Genomic DNA, 25,869 nt, shown 5'->3' on the forward strand with positions numbered 1-25,869 from the left:
TTGGAGGTATGAGCTCTTAGTGTTCAGTCCGATATTTACTGTTCAGTCGTACTTTAAACTGAATTACTAATGTGTCACTCTGTAACGCGTGTGCATTCGCAGGAAGGCAGTGATTTCTACGGCAGTGAGAGTCAAACCAGGCGTGCCGGCCGATTCATCATGCATCTGTGGACGCGTGACATCAGGCAAACTGACAGGAAACACACGCAGAATTTCACGCAAGGCGATTGCTCTCAACACCCAGCGCAGCTTTCACAGAAGCACTTGAGTGTGTGTGTGAGAGAAAGAGAGACATAGAGATACAGTGCGTGTGTGTGTGTGTGTGTGTGTGTGTGTGTGTGTGTGTGTCCCATCCTTCACTTACTGTACTTAGTAAGTGAAGGATGGGATTATGTGTCTATGGATAATTGGTCAATTATTGATGGAGCTTTAAGAAATGACAGACAGCAGCTGTAATGTTCTCTAATGTCTCTCCCTCTCCCACCCTCTATCTCTTTCTCTCTCTTTCTCCTTCTCTCTCCCTCTCTCGTTCACTCTGTGTGTGTCTCTCTCTCTCTCTCACCCCATCACCTCTTCGTCCATCTTTTATGACTGACTTTGGGACCTGATGTTCTTCCTCTGCCCTCTCCATTTTTGACGTCTTTTTTTATAAAATTTGCATATCCCTTCTTCCTCAGCGGAGAAAGAAGAAGAGAGAGGGGGGGGGGGAGAGAGCGAGAGACATACAGTATACATATACAAAGTGCTTGTGCTTCTGTGTCTGTGTGAGTGTCTGTGTGTGTGTGTGTGTGTGTGTGTGTGTTACAATGTTACAAGAATAAAGTTGAAATTTTTGGTGAAAAAAGTTGGACAAATGTAAGAAAGTGAAGTAGAAATATTTATAGAAATCAACAACATTTTACAGTAATTAAGTTACTACTTTTCAGCAAAATACATCAAATGTCAACGTCAAAGTCGTGTTAACGTCATCAGAACTATGTTGTACTATTTCACAGAAAATGCCAAAATTTTACCAGAAAAAAGTCACAATTAGAAAACATAATTCCTACTTTTCTCAGCATTTCAACCGATGAGGAAAAAGCTAAAACATTTAAATAAAAAACGTTATTTTCATATTTTTGTACTGAAATACTTTGACTGTAACATAATTGTGTATTTTCAGCACCAGCTGAACAATTGTATTGTGCTCTGATTTCATCCCTATGGTTTCTCTGCTGTGGGAATCAAACTCTGTTGGGGCTTTGCAACCCTCTGTGTGGGTCTGAACTCGTAGCTTCGGGTTTATCAGATGGTGGTAATGAGCCGCCGTTGTTATCTTGCCACTTTGTCTTACATCCTTACGCTCCATTTTTCCTGGAAAACACTGTGTGCTTTATGTGTTTCTCCTCTTGTTGGACTCACTGAGCATGTAGAGAACTCTCGCTCAGCACTGCTCCACTTTAATATCATTCTGTTAAATCCACTCCCTCTTCTACTGTAGGGTGAGTGTGTGTGTCTTTGTGCGTGAGTGTGTGTGTGTGTTTACCGCTGCCCCCCCCTCCCCCCCTTATCACTCCATTTTAGCAGCGAACAACATAAATGGCTGATAAGAGAGAGATCTGTGAGTGATAGAGCGAGGAAAATAGAAGGAGAAAGAGCTGTAAAGAGAGCGACGGAGAGATGAAAGGAGTGATAGAGGAAGGAGGAGCACAAGAGAACAGAGGCCATAATGCAGACCTAAACATTATGTCCAACATGAACAATGCGCTGTTGTGTTCTCACTTTTATGGTTGGATTCATTGATTGGATGGATGTGAATTTTAAAAAAGGGGTTTAGATTCCAGGACTTACACTTTGAAAACTATAGGCAAGCAGGAAATACATTTAGCTTTCCAGGGAAACATTCTGGAATTCCCAACGATGAAGAACTGCTAAGATCCTCCCACAAGAGAAACAGCAGCGAACCCATCACCATACGTTCCATCTGTTTTTTACAATAGAACAGCCTGCTCTGCCTTATCTACTGTACACACACACACACACACACACACACACACAGATCTATTTTCTATAGACAAATCTGTGTCATCTGTGGAACTCTCCTCATGCAATCCACCATCTTTGTCCAGGCAAATGCTTATGATGCACGCATACATAATGTTCACACACACACACACACACACACACAAACACACACACACACACACACACACACACACACACACACACACACACACACACACAGACACTAACAGGGTGTTTTGAGAGATAATCTGCTGGGTGAAGATAAGTAAATGTGGGTCAGGAAAACCTCCAGAGGCCTCCTGCTGAGGAGGAGCGGCGGGCGTAGACTGCGTTCACAGGCTCCACAGGGGCCACAGGCCGAAACCGTAACACTGCATAGAAGAGTGCGCCTGCAAACACGCTCCATCTATGTCACGTGTTCAGTAAAGCTGTAGATGAGATATAGATGAGAGTTTGTGTCGTCTCTGCTGCAGGTTTAGAGCCAAAAGGCGAAACTAACGGGATGAGAACTTGGAGCTGCTTTGCCGTCAGCATAAATACAACAAAACAAAATCCACACTCTAACGGTCTGTGAGATGGCTCTTGAGGTCCAGGAGGAGGTTAGTGGTCCTTCTGGAGGTTCCACAGGTGCATGATATGGTCTTTTAGTAGAGTTCCACAGCTCTATGAAGAGGTTCTAGAGGTCTTTACGGCGAGTCTAAGGGTTAATGAGGAGGTTCCACACACACACAAGCAGAAAAAACACCACAGTGTGCCAAATTCAGCTTTGTTTACATTTTCATTGACATGCAAAGATGTACCCAGGAGAGAACAACATGGGTAAGTGCCAAGAGGGTAAGCTCTAGTCGAACAACAGCATGTATGTGCCAAGAGGCAGAGTAGATGAAGATGTTTTTTTGATGAAGGTAGACATAAGGTGTGAAGGTGTTCAGTAGTTGAGTTTTAACCCTTTTTCAAATACAGCACAGACACAAAAGAAAAAATGGGAAACTTGATGGCATTAATGGAACCACGGAAAAGACAAAAGCCTTCCAATGTGAACAAGGAAGCCATACACACACACACACACACACACACACACACACACACACATGGAGACTGTGCCACATGTGGATGATGGATGGAGTCTGTCATCACGCAACGTTTCATTAAATTTATCCTGCCTGATTCCCCCACCTCCTCATTTCTCCTCTCTCTTTCTCACACCCTGCAGATCACAGATTTGACCTTTAAGGATCTTTAAGGACCTTTAAAGGGTTTCGCTCGGTGCCAACGTGCTTTATTTATAAGCACACAGTCAGCCAGGGAAAATTTATGTTGACTTCATTTTCTCCCTCATGTGACTGCGTACAGCAGAAATTAAATGAGATCCACTGATATGTGCTCACACAGCATTCATCAGCTCCACACACTCGCAAATATGTCAATGAATCCACACAGCTGTCCTGTGATGAATGAGTACCAAGCTTCTGCTGATACCTGAGCGCTACATCTCAGCGCGAGCATCCATCTGTAACGACGTTCATGTACCGAATCACTTAACGAGCAGCCAATGTACTGAGGCGTGACTGAGTCACAGGCAGGCTGGGGCATTCACAAAGAGCCGGCACGTATGGATCCACACGCCACCGCATTTTTATTCACAGTTCTGATTATTGAAATACGATTATTCATTTGAAAATTCTTGTACTGTGACTTCAACCTTACTAAGTGATCCGAACATTTTTAACACAAAAAGTTCTGTTCAAGTGTTGAATTGAGTGTCCGGGTCAATTGTTGGTTGCATATTGATTCTCCTTTGTAGTGGTGCCATTGTATACAATTGGGGCTCACCACACGGCTTAAGCTACAGCTTCCCCTCACGTTGATGATGCTACAGTTTAGAAAGCAACGGTATCGGATGTAAATGTAAATTGTTACTAGTATCAAATTCCCAGGAAAAATATCAACATTTTGAAAAGCCTTTTTAATACATCTGTAACCTAGAATCATTAGTTTGCTTTTTTGTGGTCCCTGACAGTGCTCAAGGTGAGACCCCACACAATGTCAAAGATGCTGACAGAAACACACACACACACACACACACACACACACACATAATCCATATCTGACATGTAACACGTGTGCTGTGGAATCATGTCATATGCCACTAATCCCCGACAAGACCGAATGTGACACATCCATGACATACACGTACGCACACAGACACACACACACACACACACACACACACAGTAAAGACGCACCTGATCTGGCAGCCGTGGAGACTGTGTGTGGTTTCAAACCTATAGGGAGCAATGAAATGTGAAAATTAACATAAGGAAAGAGAGGAGGGGGAATAATGTAGTCGGATAAAATAATGAACGGACAGATGGAAGATGGGAAGACGAGATAATGGGACCCAAGGCGTGGAAATGACAACAGGAGAGAGAAGGAAAGAGGGGCAGGAGGGCCATAATGAAGTAAGCAAGGACGCGGTTAATCATTGTGATTATGATGCGGGAGCGAGTCGGGAGGTGATGATATACTGCAAGTTGGCAACGGTGATAACAATGGTGGGGAAACGCAGCCAGGATAAGATGCCTTGGGGAAATTTGTGAGCAGCAGAGCCTGATTGACTCATTCGCTCGCACATGAGAGAAACACATATTGCCTGGGGTGCCACCCACTGGCCGCATGTCTGGCCGGAAGTAGGAACGTGATCGCTGCAGTCCCCCGGCACTCGGAAGGGGAAGTCAGGGAACATTCAGTTAGTTACAGGGATTTGTCTTTCATAAGTTGTATTTATGTGAGGATGCGCAAGTAGCATATTGTGAGCAAGCAAGCTACAAAGGTAAAAATTCAAGGCGCAAAACATCCAAAAAGCATGTGAACAAGTGTTAATACGCCTGAGCCAAAGCTGTAAAGAGACTGTACAGGTTTACAGGTGTGTGCGTGCCTGCGTGCGTGTGCGTGTGCGTGTGTGTGTGTGAGAGAGCCTCTCTCTCCACTAAACTCCCTAATTACTCTAATGAAGGCCAATTATCTCGATGACTCTCCATGTGAGATCACGCTCGGGATCACGGTGAATCATGATTATTAAAACATGGCCGCAAAGCAGGAGAGCAGGATAATTACTCTTCCTCGTCCTCCTCCTCCATCACACATTTTCTAATGTAAATACAGTGAAATTCGTTTTAATCAGACAAGGATGGAGGATCATTCAGATGAAGTCCATGATGAACACATACTGACCATCACCTTATCACAGTGTGAATGCAGATGTGGAGGAACAAATCAAGCTCTTCAAAAAATGTTGTGAGCAGATCTGTTCTATTCTCAAAATGCATATTAAACTCTTCAGAGATTATGATGTGAGCATTAATAAACACGTCTGCAATAAAAGCGGAGAACTTTCTGCGTGCGGGCCAGGAGGGCGGTAGATAACAGCAATAAGGAAGGGAAGCTGTTGGCCTAGTTAAGAGCAACGTGCACAGTAGGAAGTGCAGAGTTTAGAATTAATAATCCAAAAGACGAGAAGTCTGTGCTGCTGCATCTTTAGGTGGTAAGATTGAGAGTTTGGTCAAAAATAACCACATCATCACCTTTTATAAGTGGCATTACCCTTAAGTCATGTTTCAGAAAGACTCAGCAGATCCAGGTTGTTTGCTTGGATCAAGTCATTGTTTAGTAGCAGCTTGTTTGCCGTCATAATAAAGCCTGATGTCATGCTCACAGGGGGGTTGGACGAGTACGGCATGGTAACTGAGTTTATGCGAACCAAGTTTGAAATATCAGATTTTACGGGCACATCTGTAACAAAAGTAATTTTTGACGAAGGAGAAGAAGGGTGGAGGCAGAGAGACAATTATCAACAAAACGTAAAATCTTGCCGGAGAGGCTGACTCATCTTCCTAGCAAGATCACAAACCCAAACCACATTCAATTTGTTGACCTCAGACTGTTTCACTGTTGTCATTCATGCCAACGTGGATAACTCGACTCTGTGTCACCGCAATATCCCACTGTCATGCCAAGCAATAAAACAGCTGAGTACCATTCTCACAGACAGCAAGGAGTGTTGTGATGGTGAGCATAACCCCTTAGCCCTTCCTGATGGGGGTTGATGCTGGTTGAGGATTATTGTTTTGTGTAATGTGGCTGTTGTGAAACCGTTTCATTCTGTCGCTTTGATTAATGGGCACACACTTCAAAGCAGAGACAAGAAGGCAATTATGACGTCTGAATCTCAACGACAACCCGTCTGCGATGACTGACGGTCCAATTTCAAAGGACGCCAATTTGCTAGAGAAGCAACCACAGTGCGTCTGGCTGTAACATCTATCTCTGTCGACATTTTAAACAAGGCTACTAGCACGTTTCAGAGTTTGATCACAACTGAGAGAAATGAAGTTCAAGCCGAGAGATTGATTGAATTTGAAGAATCCAAAGAGCTCTGTTTACGCCCAGCTGAGACTGTGTATGACCTTATGAGAGTCCGTGTTAGCGTACGTGAAGCTTTTAGTCTGCTGTTCACACTCTGCTGATCGTCCTGACAATGGTAATTTGTCTTGTGGCATTTGGCAGCAGAGCAGCTGCACAAACGACTTTGAGAAAAGATCGGAACATCGGATAAAACTTTTACTGCATAAATATGAAAACTTTCAGGGTTCATCAATGGCCAAAAGTGGGAAAAACTTCCTGTGACATAATCTGCAACCACCATCAGAACAATTGTGTCTCTATATGCCGATGATACAATTTTGTCATTCAGGATGTGGACAGAACTTTTGGGTGGAGCAAACACCACGGAGAGGCAGTGTGTGTGTGTGTGTGTGTGTGTGTGTGTGTGTGTGTGTGTGTGTGTGTGTGTGTACGTGTGTCTGTGTGTGTGAGCTTTACACTAGCATAATTAATTTAACACAACACAACATGTCGCCGTAAGAGCAGAGAAAAATGTTTGTGTGTGTGTGTGTGCCCCCTTTAATGAGGTCAACAAGTCCAGTCATCTATGACAGGATACCATTTGCCAAGTGGTTGCCATCGGTTACCACAAACATCCAAGGAAAACAATTGTGAGGACAAAAACCGGGCGACCTCTTCTCCAGATGATGATCCACAACCAAAACTGATCACATCACTCACAACTCACTGCTCCTCTGACCATTCTTCCTCCAATTATTTTTTCTTTAATGTTTGCTCCAGCATGTAATCTTCAACCTCTGTGACAATTCACACAGCAACACAGAAACTTAGTTTATTCTTACATACTCACACTGACAGAACGGAACACACACACACACACACACACACAAACTCATGTACACACATACAAAAAGGACTGACGTGCCAAGATAACATGGCACACTTCATTTCACATTGAATTAGAAACGTCTCAGCATGCACACACACGAAAAACACACGTCAAAGCTTGCCTATAGCACACACACACACACACACACACATACACACACACCAAAGCTTACCCATAGCAGACACACACACCACCCGTTCTGAAAGCAGCAAGTGCCGATTGTGATCTCATAACACACAAAGCAAACACGCAACACATTTCTGTGTGCACACACACGCCCGCAAAGTCACTTATCCTGTCACACACACACACACACACACACACACGCCCTCTTGGATATTAAACAGACATTCACACATGACTGCTTCATGTAAACTGGGATTGTGTGTGTGATCCAAAGCAGCCACAGTGCAGACGACATACCGCAAATCCCTCAAAATGTGACGCATCCGGTATGGATCAACGCAACTGAATGGGCTTTTATTTTGAAAGGCAGCGAGACCAATGTCATACATTACAATGTAAGGGAGAGAGACAGAGGGAGAGAGAGTGAAAGAGGGGAAGGGAGTTAGAGGGGGGGTTGTGTGTGAAAGAGAGAGGGAGAGAGGGGAGAAGAGAGTGAGAGTGTGTATGCGTGTGTGTGAGTGAGTGTGAGAGAGAGAGAGAGAGAGAGAGAGAGAGAGAGAGAGAGAGAGAGAGAGAGAGAGAGAGAGAGAGAGAGAGAGAGAGAGCAGTAACATTTCTGTAGGAGAATCATTGAGTTACAGATCTATATAAAATCAATGTGGCCGTGAATCACAATGTACACACACACACCCACACACACACACACACAGAGATCAGTTCCGTATGATTACATATAACGTAAAATATCAATGATCTTCCTCCTCCTTTTCCTTCTCTTCTTTCCTCTTTGCCATTTCCTCTCCTTCCTTGCACCTGCCGGCCTTCCTCCTCCACCCTCACCTTGCATCCTCTTCATCACCACTCTTTCGCTCTTCCTCCCTCATGTCTTCTCTTTCTTTTCTTGATTCATCTCGTTTCTCTTTCTTTCCCCTCGTGTGTTCACTCTTGTTTCGTCTCCTTTGCTCTTTATATCTTTCTTTTTTCACTTACTTTGCCTTCGTTTCCTAGTTCATATCCTGTTCCTTTATGTCAATTCCTCTCCTCCCTACTTCTTACCCTTACATTTCGTTTCGTGTCCTTTCCTTCTCTCCTCTATCCTTGTATGTCTCTCCTCCACTCCACTTCCTCTCTGTCCTCTTTGCATCCTTCCTCTTCCTCTTCACTTTCTTATCCTTTTACTCTCATCTCCACTCCCCTACTCTTTTCTTTCGCCCGCCCGCCCGCCTTTTCTTTATCTTCTTCTTCCCTCTCCTCCTCCCTCCTCCTCCTATTCCTCCCCTGAAAACTCCTCACCCTCCTCTTGGCTCTGCGCGCTTCATTCCTGTGCCCGTCTCCAGCGCGCGCGGACACGGACGGAGGACACCAAGACGGTCCTCCTCTCCACGAACGCAAAGACATCTCGTTCCGAAAGAGGAGGAAGAGGAGTTGGAGGGGGAGGAGGAGGAGGAAGGCTACGAAAGCTGAATTGACTGACTTTATCCGCCCGGATCCGGGAGCTGATGAGCGGGTCCAGAGTTACAGTCGCACCGCGTAACTCCGGTTTGTCATTTTCATGAATTCAACCGCAGATCTGGCAACCCAATCGCTCCGCTTTCACTCTTTTCACCCTGGACAGAGAGGAGGAGAGGATGGGGCTACGGTGGGACAGGATGGAGGCGTGAGGCGACGCAGGAGGAGCGGGGCGCAAACCGGGAGCCATCACCGGACACCCGTCTGATCCAGAACTTTCATTTATGGCAACCGAGATTGGTTAGAACGAATCTGTGGCGGCGGAAACTCTGAGAGGAGTCTGGACCCGAGCATCTCCGTGACCGAGACAGAGAGGGAGAGCGCGAGAGAGAGAGAGAGAGAGAGAGAGAGAGAGAGAGAGAGGTCAGTGTGTCACGCACAGAGATTTTGCACACACACACACACACACACACACACACACACACACACACACACACACACACACACACACACACACACACACTTGCTTAACCAACAGCAAAGTAGCCAATTACAACAAATTATAAAAAGCCATCTGATTCAAAAACAAATTGACAAAAACACGGATGAAGGTAAAAGAAAGACAGGAAAGAAAGGAGGAAGGATATAAGGAAAGGAATGATGACGGATAGAAGGAAAGAAAGGAGGGAGGAGAGAGGGAATTGAGGAAGGTAAACAAAAATTACTTTTAAATGAGTAAAAAGTCAAAGCTGTCGTAGTGAGGGAGCTTGTGTACTTGTGTTAGTGTGGAGCTTGTGTACTTGTGTTAGTGTGGAGCTTGTGTACTTGTGTTAGTGTGGAGCTTGTGTACTTGTGTTAGTGTGGAGCTTGTGTACTTGTGTTAGTGTGGAGCTTGTGTACTTGTGTTAGTGTGGAGCTTGTGTACTTGTGTTAGTGTGGAGCTTGTGTACTTGTGTTAGTGTGGAGCTTGTGTACTTGTGTTAGTGTGGAGCTTGTGTACTTGTGTTAGTGTTCACATTCAGCAGCAGAGCGCAGAGAGAGTGACGCCTCTTTACGTTTCCGTCTGTTATGTAATCGTGCTGCCTGCAGCTCTCATGCTGAGCTTTGGTGCCAATCAGCATATGGCCTGGACTGACACACACACACACACACACACACACACACACACACACACACACACACACACACACACACACACACACACACAGCACGTGAGTGAGTTCAAGTTCATGCTCTGACCTTTGACCTGGAGTCTCTCTTCCTCCTTGTTTGTCTATTTCTGGTATCCTCTCTCAAGTTTGTCTCCTTTTCTTCATCCTCTTTCCCCTTCTTGTTTCATTCCTCTATCCTCTCCTTGCTGTCCTTTGTCCTTTGTCCTTTGTCCTTTCTCCCTCTCTCTCTCTCTGTCTCTCTCTCTGTCTCTTCTTACTCTCCTTTCCTCTTGTATACCTCTCCCTCCATCTTTTCTCTCCTCTTCCACTCCTCTATGTCTTTTATTCCTCTTTCCTTCCTCTTCCTCTATCCGTTCTCTTTCACCTCCTCCTCCTTCCTAACTCTTCCTCCCTCCCTCCCTTCCGTCTATTCTTTCCCTTCCTCCTTCCTCTTTTCCTAGCTGGTCTATGTCGGCCCTCAGTTGTCTCTATGAGGCCGTTGGTTCGTCTTCATCACTTGGTGTATGTTTGTGTGCAGCTTGATTGGTTACACATGATCGTTATCATGGCCACGCTCTGTTAATTTCTCCGTCTCTCCTGCTTCATTTTCTCATCTTTTATTTCCCTTTCTTTCCCTTCTCCTCTTCCTCCTTCATACACTTTCCTTCCTTCCTTCTTTCTGCATTTCACTCATTACTCTTCCTCTATCCTTTCTTTCCTCCCTTCTTTACACCTCCTCCTCTCTCCCTTTTCTCTCTCTTCTCTGTCCTCCACTTTCTCCTCCCTCCTTTCTCTTTCATACATCAGCCATCTCTCTCTCTCTCTCTCTCTCTCTCTCTCTCTCTCTCTCTCTCTCTCTCTCATCTTAATCAGGGGGAATAATTGATGCTGACAATATTATTGAGGTTGGAACAGAGTGCAATAAAATACTGTGTTCCTGGTCTTATCAACAGGCCATTAACACATGCGCACACACACGCACGCACACACACACACACACACACACACACACACAGGGACACACAAACTACACACACAGAGAAACAGGGTTATCAGCGGTCTATTAACCATATGGCCTACGACTCGCTCACCTGTAGCATTTAGATCCAAAGATATTGTTCTATTACTATTGGACTAGTTAATGGCCTTCCTGGAAGACTGAGACACACACACACATACACACACACACACATCATATATTCTGGCAGCAAAGGTCTAAGCTGACGGCTTAATGAGTTTTGGAGGAGAGTAGTTAGTTTGTGTTTGTTTGCGCGTGTGTGCGTGCGTTTGTGCATGTGTTTGTGCATGCGTGTGCGTGTGTGGTGGTGGATGGATGGGCAGGTTTGTAAGTCTGTGTCGTGCTTCTCAAACCACTTCTTGGAGCTCTAATTGAATGCTTCATGGGTCAGGTAATGCAATCTAAGTACATAAATATGTATTTATACTGTGTAATGTACATAACACACAGACCTGACGCCTGTGTTCTTCATTCTGATTGAACAGAACTGAACTGGACTTTCTAGCCTCTTCTCTCCTCCTTTTGGCTTCCTCTCTCCTTCTCACCTCCTCTGTCCTTTCTCCTTCTCCCCCCTCCTCTCACCACTTCTCACCATCTCCTTTATTGCTGGGACAAATCTGGTTTACCCACACATTTGTCAGGCGATCTGAAAAACAAATGGCAGAGTAACTCGCCCAAACCGCTGACACTGCACTTATTTATGCAATTTGCACAGTTTGTGACCAATGACTCGCTGTTTGCTTATCAGTGCCAAATGTTTCCTGTTGATGCAAAACAAAGATAATCATGGCAATCTACTCAGTGCTGCGGCTATAAATCTGTAACATTCCCAGTGAAGCTCATTGCAGCACGTGTTGATTGAGCAGGGAAACACTGTGACTGGGAACCACAAATCTGACCTTTGTTTCTCACAGGGAGGGAGATCCTCTGGGTAAGAACCTGAACCTTCTTATATATGTGCTACCATCATTTATACTACGAGCCGGATGAGATGAATTTAATATTCGACATATGAGAAACACAATACATGCATTAATGATCGGCTCTCCTCTCTCATGCCCCCCCGCCCCCCCTTGCTCTCCATTTAGCTCCGCGCCTCCTCCCACTGTTTTATTTATTGCTCCATTCTCTCACTTCCCCATCACTGCTGCCACCTCTATTTTGGGCCTCATCCCGGTGAGCAACAGCGGAAAGAGGCTGGGTGATGGCACGCCGAGCGACGAGCACCTCATCACGGTCCTAACGTGAGAGGAGAAACACCCAGGAAGCGTAAAAGGTCTCATCAAGTAGATTTCACCTTCAAAAACGACTTCATTATGGGTTAACTTTACCCATTAGCTTACTTAGCATACTTAGCTTCTATAGCTTCTGATGTTAATTTTACTGATGTATCAAAACTTTATTTGGGGTAATAACTGTACTTATGTAGTAAAAGTCAGATTTCAGTTTTTTCCATGAAATATTACAACTTAACATGTTGACTTGATTCGCAGTCCCTCCAATTTCTTTCAACAATACCTTATTGTATTCGACAAAAGTAGTGGATCAACTATAGAAAGTCATTTGTGGGAAACACAGCAACTTAAATAATAAAGTTTTTAGAAGTTTTTGGATCAAAAAGAAGAGTGACAAAATGGAAGAGGGCGGACAAATGAAACATTAAATACATTTTTATTCCTCCCCACAATCTGCTCAGTGGATGTTTGACCTCTTCGTTCATAATTAACCTGCCAGTCTCGCGTAAAGCTTGACGAAATGATGTGGAACAGATATCTCACGACCGCAAGGTTGTAAAACTCCTCCATTAAAATCAACTGCGCTTATCCAACCTTCATCGCTTTAAAGCCTGTCAGGATGGCAATGATGATGATGATGAAGTGCTACAACTTCAATGTATGAAGACACATTACAGGCTGTGAACCGATCGTTTCCTTTTCACGCTGCGGTGAGGACACGTTCACTTCTTTAACGTAGCAGCTCCACTCAAACATCGGTGAATTACTTATTAGCACATAATTATAGGAGCTATTAACTCTCCAATAAGCATCACAGACGCCCAATTAGGCAGTTTTTTTACTGGCATACACCTGAGGTACTTAAGCTGAAGCTGAGTATTTCTGCGAATACCAGATTGTTTACGCTGCCGTTGACGAAAAGAGCGCCACCTACAGACAATCAAATTGCATCAATGCTGTTTGTTTGAGTAAATGACCGCAGAAAGAAAATAAAGACAAAAGCAGAAAGTAAAAAAACACAAAAAGAAAGAAAGAAAGACAGAAAGAAAGAAAGAAAGAAAGAAAGAAAGAAAGAAAGAAAGAAAGAAAGACAGAAAGACAGAAAGGAAGAAAGAAAGAAAGAAAGAAAGACAGAAAGGAAGAAATAAGAAAGAAAGAAAGAAAGAAAGAAAGAAAGAAAGAAAGAAAGACAGACAGACAGACAGACAGACAGACAGACAGACAAACAGACAGACAGAAAGAAAGAATGAAAGAAAGAAAGAAAGAAAGAAAGAACGAACGAACGAACGAACGAACGAACGAACGAAAGTAATAACGAATGAAAGAACGAAAGAAAGAAAGAACGAAAGATCGAAAGACATTTGTAATTAATATGTATGTATGTACAATTATATTTTCTGATTAGCTTGCAGACTTTGGTTGTCACGGTAATCTCCATGTTACCTGGGGCGTAGTTTCATCTATTTTTTGTGTTGATTCAGCTTTTCACCACAGGAATGAGCAAACATGGCGTGAGCGGACGCGCATCATTAAACAACAAACTATAACAGCGTGTTTATGTTGTAGGTTTTGCATACAAGCGAATGTGTTTGGTTTGAGAGGATTAGCGGAGTTAAGCTATAGCAGTGATTAAACTGCGGAGGTTGTGCGTGAGGCAGAGGATTTGGGGAGGAGCAGGAGGTTTTGAGTGGCAGAAGGTAATGGAACTAAAGTCTGAGTGACAGCAGATTGTGAGGGGACGCTGCTAAAATGTCAGAGGTTTGAGTATTTCTATGTTTTCTACACTTAGCCCATGGTTCCAGTGAGTGGACTTTAGTTTTCCGTGCCACTCAGGCTTCCTCTCTGTCACACACACTGACACACTACCAATTTCATGTCTTTATTATTGCTGATCACATCACGACTAGTTCTTTTGTATCGATTTTGCTGCTTGTCTCGTTATGGTCGATGTTTCATTGCTACGCAGCACATTTTATTGTACACGGGACAAATCTCGTGTGCAACTTTGCCGTTAGCTCACAAACAGCAGTTAAACGTGTCTACAAGCTTATTTATAGATGTTTAAAGTGGCAAAAAAGTCGAAGGTTTGGTGTGAAGTCTGATATCGTGCAGTGAGTGGGTGAGTTTAGTGTTTGAGTGCAGAGTGAAAACCTGAGGGAGTGTAACAGCCTCAGGCAGTGTGTTGTGCGTATGTGTGTGTTTGTGTGTGCATGCGTGCATGCGTGCATTCGTGCGTGCGTGCGTTTTCTGTGTGTACATTTAAACACTGGGTTATGTGACAATTTAATGATTTCCATGTCCTAATTTCGGTGTGTGTGTGTGTGTGTGTGTGTGTGTGTGTGTGTGTGAGAATCATCCCCTAAGGCAAGGTGACTGGCCTACATCACTGAACTGTGAAATAAGGTGGTCACAGCCCTGTGTGCGTGTAGGCAATGTCACAGCTGGTGTATTCTTCCACCTGTAAACCACAGAGTAAGTGTGTGTGTAGTGCCATGTGAAGTGCAGCTGCCTCTCCAGTCTGTGTATGTGTGTGTGTGTGTGCTTGTGTTTAGTCTTTAGACTTGTTTATAGGGTTAAAGTTAGGATTAATCTTTGATTCAGGTTAAATTTAGGCTTTGCTTTTGGCGCCCCCCTCAGGATGAAGTTAGCATATTTAGCCTCCTGAGCGAATGTTGCACAGTTGTACTTATACTATAGTTTGCTGTTCTCATACAAAGAAACTCCCTGTTGTTGACAGTTTTATGCAAAACACAGGCATAGACTTTTCCAAAATCACCAAAGCGTTTCCGTGAAAACCTTTACCGATCCGTAACTTCTCTTTTGTTTGTGTTGGCATTGCTTTCTCGCACATTTCAAACAAACAAACCTTTTTTACGTAGAAGACAAAGAAAGCTCTCCACCCACACACACACACCATGAACCCTCGCTTATGAAAAGGCTTTTATTGCTTCTGAAGTATTTTTCTGCTCCCAACCTTCTGGGCTAAAGGATGAAACGTGACACTCCACATCTGCAGGAAACATCCATTTAAACTCCTTACACAAGCAGAAGAAGGGTCCCTGTTTGCCAATGACCTTTGACCTTGAAACATAGATCCCTAGCCTAAAACAACTTTCTGTGTTTTTTTCCCAGCAGGCCGTGCGTGTCCCCAAAATGCCGCTACCTGACAGAAACACATGATTCCAACATGGAGGCCTTCAGCTCAGCCAACGCCACGTCAGAGGAACTCCGCCTCCTCTCCCCGTCTGACGGCAACCCTGGCGACATTGGTTACCGCAACTATCGCCCCGCCTCTGGCTCCGCCCCCTCTGCCCTTCCCACGCTGGTGTTTGAGGGCGTGGGTTTCCCAGAGGATCCCATTAAGCTTGTTAGCGTTCAGGTAAGCAAAGAAAAACAAATGCCAGCAACAGCAAAAACTATTTTGACATTTATTTGTTTGTGTATTCTGTTTTGCTTGGCCTGCTCTTCAACTTCAGCCTTCATGTTGTTGTTTACAGGTGGTATTGATCATTGCCTACAGCACCATCATCGTGCTGGGGGTTCTGGGTAATTCCCTGGTCATCTACGTCATCTATCGCTTCAAGACACTCCGCACCGTCACCAACTTCTTCATCGCAAATCTGGCTGTTTGTACGTAAACGCACACACACATAGAGCATCTGTGTGTTTGTCTTTCTGAGTCATCTGACCTTATAAAAATCATTCAGACATCCCAATGCAATGACACGTGTGTGTGTGTGTGTGTGTGTGTGTGTGTGTGTGTGTGTGTGTGTGTGTGTGTGTGTGTGTGTGTGTGTGTGTGTGTGTGTGCGTGCGTGCGTGTGTGCGTGTGTGTGTGCGTGTGTGTGTGTGATGACTCGATCGTCTGTCAGCTTTTGGCAGTTTTTTCCACAATGTCTGCGATTCATCTGTACAGCTGGAAATCTGACATTTGTCATTCACGTGTTTTGACATTTCTGCGGCGCATCAAACATATGTGTGGAGCGCAACATGTGAACAGTGTGGCGTAATTATGGGGCATAATTAATGGTCAGTGCCACAGCTGAGCAGAGGGCAGAAACAACATGAGAGAGTGGGAAAAAACAACTCTAAGCTGTGAGCGATGCACACACACATCAGTGGATGAGTGCGTGTTTCGTCCTAAGGGTGTATGTGCTCTCAGCTCCGACTGTGTTTCTCAGCACAAAAGCAGAACACAAACGTCCACAGCAGCGGCAGGATTTAACGAATTGTGACAAATCACTGAACTGTGCTTGCTCACTGGAGTCAGAAGCCAAAACGAAAAACGTTTCATCCAATTTAATCTGCAAAATAAAATCTAGTGTTGATTTTACATAAATGATGAACTGAACGATCTGAAATCCATCAGGCAGAAAAAGGGGGAGGCAGTGAAAGAGAGATAGGGAGACAGCGAGAGAGAGAGAGAGAGAGAGAGAGAGAGAGAGAGAGAGAGAGAGAGAGAGAGAGAGACGGACAGAGAGACAGAGAGAGCAAAGACACATTTTCAGCACCATGGACAGCGACTGGAGCTCATGTCTAAATCCACTGTGCGCAAAGTATAAAGTAAACCTAAGTTTAATAATAATCTTTACAGCTATGTGCTGTGTGCAGGTATCACTCAAACATACAGTTACAGTGTATACATAGAGATATAGTATTTACTGTATAAATATGATGAAATGTTGGAATTAAGTGTTAGCCTCAAAAAGTCTAAAAATCTTTCCTGGAAAATTGGAATACCTAAACCATTAAATGATTCAATATTGTTTAAAACAAACACCTAAATGTTGTTCATACCTGTGAAATGTGAGTCAGAATGCTGACAAGTCACAACGAGAAAAAAAAAAAAAAAGTCAAAACAGCATGTAAAATGTAAAAGTCATTGCATTACACTTATATTTAGTCAATTGGTCGATACTTTTATCCAAAGCGACATTAATGAATTTAACAGAAGTAAAGATCTAGTTGGGTGAGAAAAACAAGAGTAAGTGCCAAAAAGCTAAGATGGAGTTGAACAACAAGACACATTCATTTTAACTAAATGTGTGCAAACTTTTATGATGTGTTTATCCTCTGATCACATTGTAATATGTATAAATATAACATAAACATAATCAGAAACCCCGGGATCAATGCAAACAAGATTATTAAGAAGAATTCCGGGTTCCTAGAAAACAAAGACCATAACTCTAACTGTCGACTGAGTAGCGCTGTAAGATAAGCAAATGGAAGGGATAGGAAGAGGGATGGGTACTGTCCTTACCCAGGAAGCTGCCACATCATTTTCTTCATTATTTTCAGACTGATGGAGGGCCGGTCTTTAGGCTCGGAGAAAATAACGCAAGCAAATGAATTCTCCCAAAACCAAACGATGTAAAAGTGATACTGACTGCCAGATTTAGCTCAGTAGAAGATGAAAGATTTGTAAAAGTAATGTTTTTCCTGATAGGCTCAAAGATTTTGCAATGAATTGACATCAAAGCTTCCAAACGCTCAACATTCAGGAACATGCTGGGTCTTTCCCAAAGTTCTTGTGGACCTTTTAGATACAGTACTTACATTTGTGCTCCATATGCAGCATGGACTCATCTAGAAGAGGACTGCAGGGACAGCAGCCAGAAGGTGGTTAAAACATTGAGGTTAATTAGAGGGTTACGTGTGATCATAATGGAAAGTATGGATATCAACATTCTTCCTTTTCCCTTGATGAAACTTTATCCTTCCTCAAGGGGAAAACTATTCTCTCAGTGTTGCAGAGTGAAAACATCCAATGGTGAAATCACCCTAATGTCTCTCTAGAACAGATGATATCACAGAGGATTCAAATCCAGCGCCCACACGCTGGCCTGAGGGCAGCGTTGGCGTTACAGATCACAAAATGTTTGCATTAAGTTTGTCCAAAGCCAGAGTTAATGGAGCATTTTACAAATAAAGGCGTCGCGTAAAAAAAAGAAAGTCCACACACATTCGATTAATGTCGTCAAACCTCGTCAATCTGTTTACACCGCTTCCATTTCCTGTTAGATGTCGCATGAAGAACAGCAAAACATCGGATTGTATTTGTTTGAGCTGAATGACGAAGTGGTAACTTCAATTAAAGTGACACCGATTCTAGAATGTAATTTTCAGGGAAGTCCTGTCGGAATTAGATCGCTGACATTATGCTGCAATTTGATTACCATGTTAAAAGAGAGAGAGAGAGAGAGAGAGAGAGAGAGAGAGAGAGAGAGAGAGAGAGAGGGGAAAGAGAGACAGAGAGAGAGAAAGAGAGAGAGGTCATTGTGACTGATGCGATGTGAAGTGTGCAGAGGGGCAGAGCGCCAAGTTGGAAGGAAGTTGTCGGTTCAGTTCCAGAAGAGAAAAGCAGCAGCAGCGGGCAGGCGAGCAGACAGTTTAGTAAACAAACAGAGAAAAGGTGGAGGACTCCTCTTCCTCTTCCTCGCCCGTGGCCTCGTCTGCCCTCTTTCGATGTTCACGTCAGCCTCTTCCTCTTCCTCTCTTCACGCCGTCGTTTAATGACGCTACTGGCAACCTTCACATTACTGTAAACGTTCTGCTCTTTCATCTCTCACTCTCTCCACGTGTCTTTATTTCCGCTCTCTCTCGTTCTAGTGTTTTCTCATAGCTCTCTGTCTCTCTCTCTCCTCAGCCCACTCGCTCTCTCGTTTGCCATCCTTTCCATCTCTCAGTCCATCTGTCTTTTGTTTTGTCAAATCTCGGTTCCCCTCAGGCGAATTCAGTATCTTTGACTTTGTCTGTTGTTTTTTTTCTCTTCATCTTTTCTCTCTCTCTCCCTCTCTCTGCCCTGAAGCATCATGGGAAAAGCAGAGGGGCTAAACTTGCCTTCATAGCTGGTTTGTTGTTTGTGGCTAACCTGATTTATTGGGATTGATGCCTTGATCGCACACTGACCCCCTTCACCTCTGCGAGTCGCTGGGTCAAACTCAGCCAGACAGTCAGCTCTGATTGGCTGATGGAGATGAGGTTCCAACGGTACAAACCAACCAATAACGGATCATTCCAAACGGCATTAATAGAGGAGGGTAATTACTGTCCTTACCCAGAGGAAGTCCCTCCTTGTGGACTTGAAAACAGCCAAAATAAGCTCAGTGGAACAAAGAATGTGCGGACAATGTACATTTTTGTTCCAGGTTGAAATGGTTAATAAAATCTAGTCAGATCATCTCCAGATAAGCATTGATGTTTGTAGAAACGCTGATCAACTTAGATGTTAGTCAGTTTTGGAGAAGTTGCAACGTGCGATCCAAATTGCAGCCTCCAATCGTGTGCTCTCACTTTTGGGGGCGAGGCCTATTGTTTGTTTGTTTGGATCACTGATGCCTGATGGTCGTTGTTGTGCGTCTGCAGCCGACCTGCTGGTGAACACGCTGTGCCTGCCCTTCACTCTGGTCTACACGCTGCTGGGGGAGTGGAAGTTCGGCAGCGCCCTCTGCTTCCTGCTTCCTTACGCACAGGGGCTCGCCGTGCACGTCTCCACGCTGACGCTCAACGTCATCGCCCTGGACCGCCACAGGTGGGTGGGGCCTCATGGCGGGGAGGTGGTTGTGACCGGTGGGTCAGGATTACAGTATGTACAAGGTTAACATGTAGAGTTTACTGACAAACACAGATCTAATCTACAAATCTAAATCACACAAGTATGCAAATGTTTAAAGACGGTATCCTGAAAATCTGGACGTAGCTAAGAATCCTGTCTTTAATAGCTAAAGCTCTTGTTGCTGAAGGCATTTGTGCGGCTTTGCGTTGCAGGTGCATCGTGTATCACCTAGAGACCAGGATGCGTAAGGACGTTTGCTTTGGGGTCATCGCGCTGACCTGGGTGCTGAGCGCGGTGCTGGCCAGCCCGCTGGCTATTTTCAGAGAGTATGGATCGTTCAGCCTGGAGCCTGGACAGACCATACAGGTCAGAACACACACACACACACACACACACCCCTGTTGCAGCTTCAGCCTGCATCAAACACCTGCTTAAATCAACAGCTGCTCTCATTTTTCTCTTTCTCCACATTCATCCTTTGATCTCTCTGTCTCTCTTTTTGATCTCGATCCTCATCTTTCATCTCTTTCTCCATTTCCTTCCTCTCCTCTTCTTTCATATGTACTTGTACGAGTTCTTTGCTTTACTCGTTACTGCGTTTTGTTTCTCCTTTTGTTCTTCCTTCTTTCCTCATTTCTCCTTCTCCCCATTTTCTTCTTCCTTTCCTTTCCTTTCCTTTCCTTTCCTTTCCTTCCTTTCTGTTTTTCCTTGCATCTACTTTTTATAACGTATAAATGCAACTTTCTTCCCCCCTCTGCCCGGCCGCAGGTGTGCACAGAGAAGTGGCCCGGTGAGACTCACACTGACGGGACTTTCTACAGCATCTCCATGCTGATCCTGCAGTACTTCCTGCCACTGTCCATCATCTCCTTTGCCTACGCCCGCATTTGGTCTAAACTGCGTGGCCACGTCAGCCCCGCGGACGTCAGTGGCGCAACGAGCAGCGGCGGTTCTGAGCGTCACCGCCGGCGCCGCAAGACCACCAAGATGCTGGTGACCATGGTGGTGGTGTTCGCTGTCAGCTGGCTGCCTTATCACGCCTTCCAGCTGGCCACCGACATCGACAGCTCGGTGCTGGACATGCGCGTCTTCCGCCTGCTGTACACCGTCTTCCACGTGATCGCCATGTGCTCCACCTTCGCCAACCCGCTGCTGTACGGCTGGATGAACCGCAACTACCGTGCCGCCTTCCTCGCCGTCTTCAAGTGTCAAAACGGAGGAAGAGGAGGGGAGAGGGGGAGGAGCGGCCGGCTGGATAGCATTCACCCGGTCAGTGTTGGAGGAAGAGGAAGGGGGAAGAAGGTCGTAGTCAAAGCTCAGGATGTGGTGTCCACCCATCTGAACGCCACGGATGTCTGAAGGCTTGCAGAAGGTCGAGGACACCACAGAAGAAGCAGGAAATCCAGAGCGGGAGAGAGAAAAGAGAGAACTTCCAGATTAAATGAAAACTAAAGGAAAGAGAGCCGCTCAATCAGAGTCATGTTGCTATGGCAGCCTTGCTGTGACCCAAACACATGGAGGGCTTTGAACCTGCTTGTTCTTTGTGGATTCATGACCCTAAAAATGACAAGCTTCAATCCCAAAAAACTCAAACCATTTGTTGTCTGCCGTGGAAAAACCCATCGAACTGAAAACACTGAGAGGATTCACGTCAAACGCCGAAGTTCATCCCTAGATAAAATTTTGATGGAAATCGTGACATTTTGGCTTTATAGCTTATTTTATTTGACATGTTAGCGTTCAGCTCTTGGCCCGGTTGGTTTACAGTGAAGGAGCATGCGATGTTGAAAGTGGTCAATGGTCAAAAAAAATAAATGTAAATTTCTGTAAAATTGAGTCTGAACTCCATCACTGTCGCGATGGAGTTCAGACGTAATTTCTCAAGAAATCAGTTTCAGATTTTTCGTAAAGTCGCCTTAACGCCCGGAGCATCACAGGAAGCTGGTGTGTAAAAGCAGACAGATGAATGTTTTTTGTCTTGTTTTATTTTGGAGGGTCAGACGACCACTCCTTCGATTGGATCACCTTCGCGGAAGTAGCAGTCGCCCGCACACTTTCACGCCGCTCACGCCGTCTATGTGTGACTCAATAAAAACGCTGTGCAAGTCGTGAAGTTTGTCTGCTGCTTTAATTCAAACTAAAAGCCTGATAACCACAGACTGTGACAGCTCTGATACTGAGGTGTTTTTGTTCTTTGATACGATTTCATTCAGAATTGAGAGGCTCAGTTCCTCAGTCGTATCTGTATGATGGTGTGATCAATGTCCTGGCGCTCTTTAACGCTCTTTCAGCATCAGCCTTTGTACTGTAAACGTGTTCAAATACTCACTTTGCGAAATACCGCAACCTCACAAATACTGTGCTTGTGAAACACCATTGTGCTTGAGTGTGTTTGTGAAAGAACGAAAGAAAGAAAGAAAGAAAGAATACACAGTAAAGCCAGACAGTTATTGATTACAAGCTGCATGGGGGAGGAGAGAGAGAGACACGCACACAGACACACAGACACAACTCAAACTAAAGCTAAAACTAAACTGATGGGATCTGGAGAGGAAGGGATAATGGAGGTGGTAGAATCGATGACCTCACACTGGTTCCAATTTTGCTCTAAAATGTGATGACACACACACACACACACACATGTGTACACGCCTGAACATTACAGCGAGTGTGTGATCACAATGCAGAGGGACTTCTTTCGCTCACACAGGGAACAAAACTCAATCTGAGGCCAAATCTAATCGTTTATGTGAGCGCGTCCGCTCTACAGGACAACAATCTCATCATCTCACGGCTCAAAACCATGATTCAGATTATTTAGCCAGAAATGTTTCACTTTTTCAGACCTCCTGTCCCCTCATAAACGAACAAACACAAGCGAGCGTAACAACGACAAGTTCTTCTTTCGATCGCCTTCATCGACCGGCAGAGGTGGGAAAAATGATGAGCTATCTGAGTTTCTGTAGATCGATAACAATAATAACAATAATCTTCTCTATTCTGGCGGTATGTTGCATGAGTGCTGCCATTGGCTGATCACACCTGAACCACATGATGTCTAGTTTACTGTCTGAAAGAAATCAATGTTGCGTTTCTGCTCTCAAATCCACATTAATCCATAATTGCTGCAGTAAAACTGAACTGATCAACCGCTTGACTTTCAGGCGACACTGCCACCACAGAGCACAGATGCATGATGGGTAGTTTCTCTATGGCGTCCGGCGACGTGACGACACAGCCTGTTTTCCCCCTGCGGGCGTAATTCATCTGTTTCCTGTTATCCATCAACACGGTGACACAGGGGAAAGAGCGTTTCCCACGGCAACACATGGACAGAGGCTGTGACAGAGCCTGACATGATTGGAATACCGACAGATGGTGGAGAGGATACTCCAACCGACTGATACTACAATAAATACTGCTATTAGTGCTACTTCTACATTTATGACACCTCCTACTTGTACTACTAGCACTGTTAATAATAATGATTCGTAGAGGTACTGCAGTACGTTGGCAGTAGATGAAAGCTGGTGAGACAAAAGATGAGATGAAGAGGTTTACACACACACACACATGCAGAGTTAATTATAGATGTAGATTGCTGACAGTTATCTGCATCTTCCTCTCTTTTGTTCTCTTCCTCTTTTTATTTCTATAAGCCATCTTTCCATCATATGTCCGTTAACGCTAATCATCTCTTCCTTCTTCCTGCTCTCTTTTGATATTTATCTCTGTCAGACTCGGCGCTCCTCCTCCTTTATGACTTATCAATGTCTCAACTTCTGTTTCTAAACCCATGCTCAGGACTTCTTGTGCTTTAACCCTCTAGAGTCTGAGATAGAGTCTGAGATAGAGAGAGAGAGAGAGAGTGAGAGAGAGAGAGTGAGAGAGAGAGCGCTCAGGTCAGTTCACTTCATTAGACGCTTTGGAGTTTCTGTGATTTCTATTTTTTTTTTTTGCAATTTGTTTTTATTGAAGCAGACATTGTGCATACAGGTGTAGGCTATTTTGGAGATCTTTTTTTTTATATAGAAAGAGGGAAAAGAGAGAGAAAGATAGAGAGAAGGGAGGAAGGCTGTGTTATCCCTTCTATTGTTGTTGAACTTTATACATAGACCCTGAGGTAGAGTACAAGAAGACTGGAGTTGCAATGATGTCATAGGGTACAAACAGATCTTACAGGGTGATGTCATACAGCAAGGTAGGCTGCGATTCTGTGATTTCTTTAAGACTCATTGGAATCTGTAAGAGTCAAACTGGGACAAATCAGGAAAATAAGCTGAAAGGTCAAACTTCCTCCTGCATTTTGACAAAATTTTCACGATTTCCTTTCAGACTCCGAAAGTGGTTTGTCGAAATATGTGTGCATGAAGTCAATCAAACGTAGAGGAGCTTTTCTAAATCTATCCAGGAGATTTCTTCCCCTTTGCGAGCCAATAAAATAAAGTACATAGCTTACGTCAAAAGGTGAGTAGTTGCCGGTGGTTACGTGATGTCGCCAATAGTCATTCAGCTGGGGTTTTTTTAGCTGGGAAGCTGCGTGCTATTATACAACCATGACTGAGCCAGCAGAGATTCTGAGGTTTGAGCCATGCAGCGGGACTTAAGGGGGTTTCACAGTGTGAGTGCTGCTTAGAAAACAAACTGCTGCTGTCAGCTTAGGGAGCCGCCTCATGTTTACTATGATGTGGCTTTGTCAAAACAATGGATTTTCAAAGGGCTTCAGATGGTTTGAAGGCTGTGGCATGTTACCTCCCCAGCTGAGCTTTACACAGCACACATCACACAGCACAATTACTCTGTTTTGACAAGAAAAATGTCTTCAGCGTTCAGATTAGTGAGGTTGTGTGACGTGTTAATGTGGCATTCTCCCACCTGTCCATCGATTCCTTGTCTACTTTTCCTTTCCTTTCCTTTACTGTATTTATTTCTATTCTTTTCTGTCTCCATTACCCCTCCATTTGTACCTCTGCCAAGTAGGTGATGTTTTATGTGTTCACGGGATATCTCAAAATGTTTCGTTGAAACTTGGTTGCCAGGTTGGACATGATCCAGGGACGAACCCATAAAATCAGGGTCTAATCAATAATTTCATTACTGAGCGACAGAGTGAATGACTGCTTGGTCTTGGCACAGGTATGAACTCTCTGGATGTCTTCTGGTTTGTATGCTTTGAGTTTCTGTTGACATTTGGTGATTAATGTTTAATCTGGATGTGAAGCACAGAAGTGATTTATCCACACTGGTTTGATTATAAATCCAAACTGAGTCCATCAAGTCCAGACTTCTCCTGAGACTTCCCACACTGTCACAACAATGTATGTGTGTGTGTGTGTGTGTGTGTGTGTGTGTGTGTGTGTGTGTGTGTGTGTCCAGTGTCACAGCCCTCAGCTGTATTGACAGCCACATTAACACAAATGCTGCACTGCGATTGCTGCTATCAGTCAAACGTCACAGCTGAGACTACAGGACAAGATTATTCTTCTCTGTACGCAAATGAAGGAGAAAGAAATAACCGCACATACAGAGAGAAATTACTGTGATTTGATAAATAAATGTTTATGAAGGCAGATGGAGGGAAGCTTTAGTTACAGGAAATCATCTGGCATCATTTTTCATTTGGTTTCAGTCAAAACGTTGTGGTTCTGCGTTCCCTAGCAACGCCCAAGCAATCAGGTGTTTGCTGTGGAAGCTCAGTTGTAGAAGTTGACACACAGGCGCACACACAAACACACACACACACACACACACACACACACACACACACACACACACACACACACACACAGAGAAACATACACTGTCGCTCATTTATTTTAAACACAGGAGGAAGTTTGACCCTTCAGGTGATTTCCACACGTTGAGTTTGACTCGCAAAGAACAAAGAAAAAGAAGAAAATGACAGAGGCTCTGAAGCATCTAATGAAGTGAACTGACCTGAGCTTGCATGCTCTGCCTCTCTCTGTCTCTCTCTGCCTCTGTCTGTCTCTCTCTCTCTGCTGCTGCTGTCAAATGAACAATTACAACACCATTTT

The 25,869-nt window shown here is 44.3% G+C and overlaps 1 protein-coding gene across 1 annotated transcript; it reads left to right on the forward strand.

The window, feature by feature from the left end:
* Positions 1-15,463: 15,463 nt before the first annotated feature.
* npy2rl (neuropeptide Y receptor Y2, like) lies at positions 15,464-21,193 on the forward strand. Its single transcript, XM_076163259.1, has 5 exons — positions 15,464-15,655; positions 15,774-15,906; positions 19,645-19,810; positions 20,047-20,200; positions 20,603-21,193. Exons 1-5 carry the CDS (start codon positions 15,464-15,466, stop codon positions 21,191-21,193), a joined length of 1,236 nt encoding a protein of 411 aa, XP_076019374.1.
* The last annotated feature ends 4,676 nt before the right edge of the window (positions 21,194-25,869 follow it).

This window comes from Genypterus blacodes, unplaced genomic scaffold (assembly GCF_046128005.1).
Source record: "Genypterus blacodes isolate CSIRO-AG114 ecotype Tasmania unplaced genomic scaffold, CSIRO-AGI_Gbla_v1 ptg000129l_1, whole genome shotgun sequence".
Lineage (NCBI taxonomy): Eukaryota > Metazoa > Chordata > Actinopteri > Ophidiiformes > Ophidiidae > Genypterus > Genypterus blacodes.